The sequence below is a fragment of the Oryza glaberrima genome, chromosome 4, assembly GCF_000147395.1.
Source record: "Oryza glaberrima chromosome 4, OglaRS2, whole genome shotgun sequence".
Classification (NCBI taxonomy): Eukaryota; Viridiplantae; Streptophyta; class Magnoliopsida; order Poales; family Poaceae; genus Oryza; species Oryza glaberrima.
Genome location: NC_068329.1, coordinates 20,402,504 through 20,412,711, shown reverse-complemented (window position 1 = coordinate 20,412,711; position 10,208 = coordinate 20,402,504). Strand labels below are relative to the sequence as shown.

At 39.3% G+C, this 10,208-nt stretch overlaps 1 protein-coding gene across 3 annotated transcripts; it reads left to right on the top strand.

Moving 5' to 3' along the window:
• Positions 1-4,336: 4,336 nt before the first annotated feature.
• On the top strand, positions 4,337-10,136 carry LOC127771260 (uncharacterized). Of its 3 annotated transcripts, XM_052297127.1 has the most exons (6): positions 4,337-4,541; positions 5,682-5,761; positions 5,873-6,050; positions 6,778-7,463; positions 7,737-8,914; positions 9,670-10,136. In XM_052297127.1, exons 4-6 carry the CDS (start codon positions 6,891-6,893, stop codon positions 9,776-9,778), a joined length of 1,860 nt encoding a protein of 619 aa, XP_052153087.1. In that variant the 5' UTR covers positions 4,337-4,541; positions 5,682-5,761; positions 5,873-6,050; positions 6,778-6,890; the 3' UTR covers positions 9,779-10,136. The 3 variants fall into 3 exon arrangements, with proteins under 3 accessions (XP_052153087.1, XP_052153086.1, XP_052153088.1); XM_052297126.1 differs by lacking the exon at positions 5,873-6,050; XM_052297128.1 differs by lacking the exons at positions 4,337-4,541; positions 5,682-5,761; positions 5,873-6,050 and adding an exon at positions 6,074-6,557.
• The last annotated feature ends 72 nt before the right edge of the window (positions 10,137-10,208 follow it).

Genomic DNA, 10,208 nt, shown 5'->3' with positions numbered 1-10,208 from the left:
CCTTTTGAGGTGTTGCCTGCCGTGCCAAAGTGCCAATCAACTCGCCTTCAACTTGCACAGACCAGGGCAGCTCAGCTCGCCCTAGCTAGAACTTAGCTCTACCCCTCTGCTGTCCCCGCAAGAGGGGAAAAGGATCTACTGTTTCTAGAGTAGTGCCTTGCTTTGCCCTGTGGCTCTCAATGGGATTATTCCTATTTCCAAAAGAAACAGGAGGGGGGCAGTAGTCGTAGTAGGTTCTTTTCTGCTTTCAAAAGAAAAATTATTGATCCTTTGGTCTCCTACATTACTCCACGCGATGTATATTCTTCGATGGAAAAATGATGATCGTTGCAAAAGTATTTTTAGTTCGAATCTTAATTATGTCTAAACTGTATTTTTTGCGGGGAATTTCTGAACTGTATTTAGCGTGGGATATTTTATCCTGGTTTATAGTGGTACGTTATAACCACCAACAATAAATAATGTTACAGCTCTCTATGTTTTCTCGATTGTTGTGGTGATTTTTCAATCTTCTGAACCCCTCAGTTCCAAAATACTAAAGCATCCTTATTTTAAGAGAAAAAACATTCGTAACCTTGTACTAATAATTATATATATGCTTGATTTGTCATGTATGTGATGTCATTATATATTTGAATGTATTATTATATTATATTAATTTTATAGCGTTGACAATATGGAGTATATAACAAACTAATGATCAAAATATAATGTTGCGAACTATGTAAAGATCTTATACATCTTATATTTCAAGACGGTCCAGTAGTATTTTTTTAGCATATATAATAGGTCATGAGAAAAAAACGGAGCTATTTTCACCAATAAGCAGAAACAAGCACTGAATTGGGACAGTTCCAATTTCCAGATAGAACAGCACACATGCAGGGAGAAATAGATCATCTCTACTGTCTACACCATGGACACACATGGCAATCACCCAAAAAAAAAAAAAAAAAAAAAAAACCCTGCATCCCTGAAAGAGGGAACCAGGGAGCCTGCCCTTGTAGGCTGGAACACACATCAGAAAACCAAGCTGGGAGCATGGCATGATGCCCTGCATCATGGCGAGCCATCTGAGGTCAAACAGATGAGTCCAGAGAAAGCGCAAATGCTGTTTCATCGTTGCCACCTCCATAGTGGCCTCGGCAGCAGCCAATCATCCAAGTTTACATGCACCACCGCTCTCTCCCTTCTTGCTTCTGCCTCTTGCCTAGAGGTGCACAAGTCAATGGCATCATTTCCTCTCAACCCTTTCTTTTTGGCCCCCAGAAAAGGGCCTCCTTGTCCTTGGGGGCACCGCAAAATGATTTCTGGAATTAATAATTTACTTATATGTGATCGTCTCTGATGTCCTAGTATGATACTCTGTCCGTCCATAAGTCTAACTATTTAGAGTCAACTAATTTGATCAACGGTATTTTGAATAATATAAATATTTAGCATCAATGATATATCATTTGATTTGTAGTCGAAATTACTATAGTAATATTTTACATTGAAATATATATTCACTTTGGCATTTCTTAAAAAAAAAGTTTGTCAAAGTTGTAATATCGTTATGCTAGTTATCGGAGAAAAAAAATAAGTTGGTGGATTTTATAAGTGACTATGAGTATAGAAGGGGGGAGACATTTGCCCCCCTTTTGTAAAAGAACATTTCACCGGGAAAACTAGTGGTAGTTTCAACATTGCAGACTAAATAAGAAGCTTGATGGCATATTCGGAAAAGAGGCAAAGTCAATGGCATATATTCCTAGAACTATCCATATATAATAGATTCTCTCTCCTTTTTTCTATTGAAATGACATGTCACTTGTATGTATGCTCTAGTTTTCATCTAGAGTTCAGTGTATATTGTATTCTCATTACTATGACAGATTGTGTTTAGTAGATAAACGTACTTGGTTTGTATGTCACTGAAAGAGGCGTTTATAGTTTCAAAAGGAGGAATTCAAAAGCAAAATCAAGTACAACTCTTTCCAAACCTATTGCTCCTACATATTGACAAGTGGACTGCACATAATGAGGACATATATAATATCAATTGATATAAAGAGGCGTCTCATAACACTTATTTTACTTACAAGAATAAGAGAAAAAAAATAGAAAAAAAAGAAGGGTTGCGCATAAGATATGAAGGAAAAAAAAAGAGTGGTATTAAACACCATAGCGCCGTCTCTTTTTCATGTCGCTTCTATATATTAGATTTATAGTGTAAAGTATATAACGATGATAGTCGCTTTAACCGTTGTACATATGTGTTCTAACGGTATTATAGTTAGATAGCGACATTGGGTACGGAATATCTATTTTTCTCACTTTTTTTTGTCCTTCTATTCAGACAAATCAATTTCATTTAACCCCCATTTTAAATGAAAAATTACAGAAAATCTACAACAAATTATGGGAGAAAACCTCTCTAAACTCACATATGAATGAGGATTTTTTTTCCATCTTTCTAAAAATCTTTAACGGTGCTCCCCCTGATGTAACCTAGAGCTAGAAACACGTACAAGGATTATTTGTAAATCGATCACACTTGTTAAGCTACCACTAGTGTATTTTTCTTCAATTTATCCTAGGGTAAATTGAAGCATGGTGGATCCTGTGTGTGTAATAAATTGGGGTCCATAGAGGTAGTTTAGGCTTTAGAATACTTCAATGCCGCCGAGCTGTCTCCTCCTCCCGGCTCGGCTGGGCACTTCTCCGGCTAAATTAATGCCTTCTTTTCTTTGACCTCTTCTCAGCCATTCACCAAGCACACCCTGGCCTTATCTGTAATCACTAATACACATTCTTTATTTGCATTAACCCATGGTTTCTGAAAGACTGAGACGCATCAGCTGAAAGGATTTGTTCCCGGTACAGAAGTACAGCAAATCTTGTACTAACAATATTCAGTGCAAGTATTAGTGGTACTATTAGTTGGAGTCGATGTCATATGCTATGTTTTCTTATGATGCTATCTTACCATGATTCTAGATGAGATCGTGTGACGGTAAAGGTATTTAATACCTTTCTGAAAATTCAGAGATCGCCTTCTTGATATCTTTCGGTTTCAGTGTTGTTCTGAAAGGGAGATCTTGACAGATGCCACTCCTCGGCTGGTCCAAGTCTTGGGATATTTCATATTTGATGGATCACCTTTTTGGTGTATTTTGTTGAGATTATGCCATCAATACGTAGTTAGCTTGTCCCTTGATGTGGCAATGTATAACGTAGAGTATAACTGACGCCATTGCTATCAATGCACTTGTATCTTATGGATTTCTTACTGATGAAATGCTATCAATTCTCTTCTATCTCCAGGATTCAGCACTTAATTGTCCTCCCTGTTTTGCAGTGTACACCTGAGAAAACACTAGTAGTATACAGATCATTTCCAAGAGAGAGAAAAAAAATTCACTTCGTGTAAATCATTTCCAAATGAGCTTAAGAAATTGTTGCTCTTGAAACAAATCAAGGAAATGGCACACGCTATCTTCAGATAATGTTGTTTCCAAAACAATGGTATACCCGCGGAAATCTCGTGTCCAAGCAAAGGCATGCTATAAGCATATAGGTACTGCACCGGATCCAAATCCTCTAAGTGAATTGAGATCCAGTGCAGTCCTAACTGTGACTGCAAGTTAGGAACTACACATCATCTCAGCCATCCATTTTTTCAATGAACGGTCTATATCTGATACTACAGTGTTTCTGCTACAGTAGTTCTACAGTTTTTTTCAGATGTGAACAGTACTTCGTAGATTTTGGATCCTTGGATTTACATCAAAAGGTCCTAGTGTGACTGCTTATGTTGCAGTCACACTAGGTAGTGCACCGGATCCAAATCCATCCCAGGTAGTATCATTTTCATAAAACCCTTTCAATGTTTATGAATTTAAAAAACATCCTTTTGAATAATCCATCTCCATGAGAATGCCAAGGGTCTGTTCAGATTGTAGCCAAAATAAACTTTATCAAATTTTAGCATTGCTAAAATTTTGGCAAGATGATAATATAACCAAAATTTTGACAGGATTTCTTATGTATTTACCAAATTTAGCAATAAACTAAATGTAGATTTTTTTTTTGACAACTTTACCCAAAAATAAAATGATTGAAAATAACATCAATCTGAACAGCCCTCAGAATTGTAACCGAAGGCACTAGGATGAAAATAGTCCCACAAAACTCCATCCAAAGGGGCATTGTTTGTTGCTACCTAGAGGGATGCATCTGCAAATATGGGGAAATCACATGCCCCTTTCTGTAAAAACGCCCCATGAAAATTTATTGCACTGAGCTGCCTCTTCATGCCGCTTATTAAAGTCTCCACCCTCCGCCCCGGAAATCCTTTTTAATATATTTCGAGAATTTTTTTGGTTCTCGGGCTCGCCGCGGACGCGATCCCACTCCTCCTCTCCTCGCCGGCCTGGCCTCCCGCTGCTCCCGGCGATTCTCCCGGAAACCTTTTTTTTTTTCGCTCGACGCGGTGAAGTGAAGTGAATTGCCGGTGCTATCCGGGGAGGGAGAGAAAGAGAGAGAAGTGAACTCAGGTCAGTTCTTGATCCTTCTCCTTTTTCATCTTCTTCTTCCTCGTCTCGTCGTTTTCTTGGTTTGGTTTTGGTTTTCTCGGTGTTGGTTGTTTTCCTTCGCCGCCCATGGCGGCTGATGGCTGCTAGAGTGGCTATCTTGTTCGTGTTCGTGTTCCCCTGTTTTTTGTCTGCTGTTTTTTTTTCCCTTATCGATTCTTTTGAGGAATTTCGCTATGAACTGATGAGACGGATTGTGGAATTTTTTTACATCAGCGGTTTGGTTGATTAGAGTTTCATCTTCCATTCGCCAACGGCAAGAACAACAAAAAAAGATTATAAAATTTTCTCAAAGTCGTCGTCTTCTTCTCCTCCTACTGCTACTGTCTTACTGCTCCCGTTTACTACTCCCCATGGCGACACCATCTGATGCGCGCAGTTAAAGCCTGCGTCAGAGTTCTTCCGCCGCCGACGCCGAGATCGGTGCAAAGGCCGCTGATTTCGCTCGTCGTCGATCCCCTCGCTCCCCTTTCGTGACAGAGAAGGGAACAGAAAAAGAAAAAAAAGAAGAGAGATCCTTTGCTTCGTCTAGTAAAGCTTGCTGCGTTTTGCATACCTGTCGGTCTCTGCTCTGCTCTGCTCTGCTCTGCTCCGCCGTGTAAAAAAAAGAAGGAAAAAAAAGAACTTGTGGTTTCAGTTAGCCTTGTACTGCTCTGTAGCAGAGTCTCTAGTAGTGGTGGTCTTGTTCGGTGTTCGTGCTGTGTTCTGTACCTATGTGCGTTTGGTGAGACAGACTGGTCGTCACTCGTCACACAATTTCGCCTTTGCTCATCAGAAACCTTTTTTTTTTCTTTTTCTAGCATTGTGTTTTGTGAGATTGGTTTGTTTCTTCCTTCTTCTTTTTTTTTTTTTTTATCTTCCTCTCTTTTGGGGTGTACTGTCTTCTCGTATAAAGGTTTGTGTAAAGTGGGTGGTTTTATCAGGATGCTGGGGGGCTTTTCTCTCTAGAGGGAATCTGGTTTACGCAAAGCACGGCATTTGTTTGTCGATAGATGGACATTGGCATTAGCGTCTGTGTGTTGTTTTCTTTTTAATGTAATCTGGATGCCGGATGCCGGATGCAATGCATTGACTCTTGATTGATTTTTTTTTATTTTTTGGCAGGAAATAAGCAGCTCTATTTTCAAGGAAATTGTTTGAGGCATGACTAGGACTTAAGCACACAATGCAGATCATGAAGATTGGTAAGGGAATCTCTCACCTATCAATCTTCTGCTACCTTATAGGAGTATTTTGTATCTGTATGGCATTGGCTTAGCTGTAGAAATTAAGCACGGTGATTGCTTGGTTTGTAGGATATTCCAGAGATTGGTTTGCTTTGAACGTAACATTACTATTCATCACTCATCAACAGAAGATTAAAGATGATACACAGTTTGTGCGGCTTTAAAGAGCTGATCTTATTTCTACGGTGTAGCTTCTAGTCTTTACAGTTGCATTATCTCACACTATGGCGTTGGGATATGTTCTGAGGTGAATTTGGACTTGTGGAGATTAATGCCCTCATAAGAATTAGTAGATGATTCATTTTATGAAATCTTGTTTTGTAAATGAAAAATGTATTCGTTCAGTGACTTGCTGTGACAGATGTCTTTATTGATAGGTATGATATGGATCAGTACTGACTACTGACGGCTGCATTATCCATCCATTTCATTTAAATTCTCATTCATCAAATTGACTTGATTGTGACCCAAAATAAATGATTTGATTTGTTGAACCTTGATATGTTTGGTAGGAAGATTGTCAATTTCATCCCAAAATTAACGTTTTGGGTTGTTATTTATTACGTTCTTTCAATGATACCAACAACCCCTTACTTAACCAACAAGACAGCTTTGTCTCTATCACAGTTATGTTCCACCTTTATGATGCAGTAAGATGGTTGAGTCAGTCACAGCCAAAAGAATCCGTGTTTGCAAATGAGTAAAAATGACAGTACAACTGAAATGAAAGAGAAATGACAGCAGAAGTAACCAGGTTCTCTTTTGCTCATTCCATTGTAAAAAGGTCTCTTCCTTTCAAAATATTTTTGGAAAAAAGTCTCATCACTTAGACATCAAGTATAGTTTTAGTTACTGTTTGACTGTCTAAATCAGAACTAATCAATGGTGAGAATTGTACATGTTGCTATGTTGTGAAATCATGTTCTTCTCTGTTCACACTCTCAACGGTTGATGATTTTGATGTATGCTTGCAGATGATGGAAGGGCTTACCATAGTAATGTTTTTCATGAGCTTGTATCCAATGGCGGCCCTAAAGTAGATGGAGAAATTGAAAGAGAAACTAAACAACATATTTTGCCTGATACAATGGTACAACAAACCAATCCATCAGAATATAGTTTTATGAAGGCCGGGCAACAAAATGTAGATAAAGCCATCCAGATACGGCCTGAGGATGTTTCTTATGACAAGGATGTTGTGGAAATCAAATTGCCAGATATAATGGTCTCTTCTAATTATGGCGTTCAGTTTGTTAAGGACGTCTGCATTGATGAGGGAGTACTTGCTGATCAGAAGGCTATAGCAGAAAAGGTGTCACTGAACCTGAATTCTTCAAAGGGAGATACAAATGGTATTCGGATAAAAGAAACAGCAGATGAACCTGCAAAATCTGTTAATGATTTAAAATCGCAAATAGTTGTCCTGCCCGAAGCATGTGTTACTGATGGGGATACTGTGGAACAATATCATCCTTGCAAATTGCATGATCTCGAAGGCAACAATACTGTAGATGGATTGACTGTTGTAAATGTTGAGAAATCGACGCCCAAACAATTAGTAAGTAATGACAATGCAGAATATTGCCAACAAATGGGTGCAGATGTTTCTGAGAGCAGTGAAAATCATGGGCCAAATCTCAATGGAGAACCAGTTGATCAGGTAAACTGCAACTTACAGTATTACAGACACTTAGAAAATCATCAATATGTTTGTCACATTAGTTCTTAAAACTCATTGTTGCCATCAGCATGCATCGTCATTGATTGGATTTCATCTTTATTATGATAAGACTATATGTTCTTTTGGTTCTGTAGTCTATATTTGAGTTTTTTTGATTCAAAATATGAGTTTGCACACTGAATGATGATCTTTTTAGCATTCATATGACTTCTCTCCACAATTGGACCACTAAATATGATACTCTTATTACAGGTTCCATCAAATGATTCCCATGAAACTGGAGCTAGTATTGCATCTGCGATCACTAACGTCAATGGTTTATCAGTTGAGTCAACTGCTGATGGCCACTCTGGGGTGGTGACTGAAGATGGTGTTTCTGGTGTGGCACTAAATAAGACAGAAATCAACCAAATTAATCACTATAATCCCTTCATCGCATATGGATCATTAGAGGACACGTGGGAACCCAAGTACTCCCTACCTACAATTGTTGATGATGTTTATTCAGTGCCCTGTCCTGTCGAAAAGACAGACAGTTTTAGTGATATCGTCAATGGTGCACTGCGAGGATTTAATTTTCTTGAAACTGGTGAATCCATTGCAGAAGACAGTACGTTAGATTCTGTTGTAGAAAATTCAAGTATGACTGATGTCCAAGCATCTGAAGAAAAAGATGAAGCAAGAAGTGATGACATTTTGAGTGATGAGAGAAAAAATCCTGTTGATCAGAGAAGTCCTGTTGAAAATTCAGACAGTTTGAGTGATCCTGTTGACAGGGCACTTAGTTCTACTGAAACAGATGGAGCGAGAAATGAAGACAGTAGATTAGACTCTACTGAAGCAAGTCCAAGTAGGTCGTATGTCCAACCTTCGGAAGATAGAAATGATCAGGTGGATAATTTCGTTTATGGAATTAGAACTGATGCAGCACATGGGACGAGTTCAGGTACATCTCCGTTAACTGGTAAGACAGAGCCTATTGATGCGAAAAGTGAGAATGATCCAAAATGCGAGATCGATAGTGTCCAAGACGGACATGATTTCAACCCAAGAGAAGCAAACGATGGCACAAATATAAGTGAGGACAACAAAGATAGTAAGAGTTCCACACGGCAAACAGGACCAGTAACTGAACAAAATGAACCTGACAGTGCAAAGATGACAATGCAAACAGAACCTGTAGCTCAACGGAATGAACCTGACAGTGCAAAAGTGACCATGCAAACAGAATCTGTAGCTCAACCAAATGAAGCTGACAGTGCAAAAGTAACAGCTCGAAATGTTATCCGCAATCCCTTTGAGTCAAGTTTTTCTGGACCTAGCATTATATCAGGTCCACTAACACCATCAGGTCATATACCTTATTCTGGAAACATTTCTCTTCGATCGGATAGCAGCACAACAAGTACTCGGTCCTTCGCATTTCCAGTGTAAGTGAAGATGCACTTCAATTAAATTTTCTCAGAGTAGAGTAGCTCCCTTGCCTGCATTGCTATTGCTTTTTATAACAGTCATGCTGCCACCCCTCTATTTCAAAGGAAAATGGACGGCCTTTTTCTTTGAGATCAGGAAAATAGCCAACTGTGAATGGATCGTACTGTATATTCTGTGGACCTTTCTGAAAAAGAAAACCATTACTTAATATGTTTTCTTACACATTTGTGTGCATTTCCTCTCCTCTGTTAGTTTCACATAAATTTTCCACCCAATCTGTTCCATTAATTGGAATCATTCATTTGCCTGCACAAGAAAACTCTTGAGGTAAATAGTATATGGCCATGTTGGGGAGTTTTTAGCTGCTACAGCTTCTCCCGGAATTTCTAGCTCCCCCAGATTCTAGCTGTCACTCAGATTCTAGGAATCTATAGCTATAGAATCTAGAAAAGGAACTAGAAGTCAGAAGCTAGGAAACATAGGTTTTCTAGGAAGGCAACCTTATAGGGAGGTTGTCACTCTTCCCCTCCTATCTCTATAAGCAGCTTCAAAGTTCTCTTCACATCCAAATGGTGTCATCTGCTTATTCTTTTTATCTAAACACAGCAGACTGAGATCTTAGCTGGAAAAGCAGATTAACCATTGAATTATTTTCTCTTTGGCCAATCCACATAACATTAGAATTTATGCTTCCCATATACTCCATGAAGCTAATGGATCAAGCTCCTCCTTTTCTTTCTCAATTTTTCAGGCTACAGACAGAGTGGAACAGCAGCCCTGTGAAGATGGCGAAAGCGGACCGCAGGCGCTTGAGACGGGACCGAGGTTGGGGTTATAGAATCCTCTGCTGTAAATTCTGAATCTGCATGCTCCCGCATATCTTTTCTTTTTGAGATCAGCTCTTCGCGTCGCGCCCCTGAGCTCGTCGTGGTAGCCGTGTTAAATTCATTCAAAATGTTGCTCATTTCTCCCCTTTCCCCACCACCCCTCCTCTTGCTGCCCCCCTCCCTCCATGTCCTGCTCTCTCTTTTTTTTACTCATCTATAGCAGGTTAATGGCTTGTCTGGATTCGGTAGTGGCTTGTAATTTGCATTGAGAGTGAGAAATGAAGGTATACTTGGTGAAAAGTATTGTAGCTGATGAGCATCCCTGGAGACTGTAAAACTGAAACTGGACTGTGTTACCCTGTTCAGAAGAACACAAATCGCCATAGTCTAACTCTCTCTCTCTCTGTGACCATGTGAGCAAGGCAGGAGGCACAAAAGGATGCATGTAAATCACTAAGCCTGT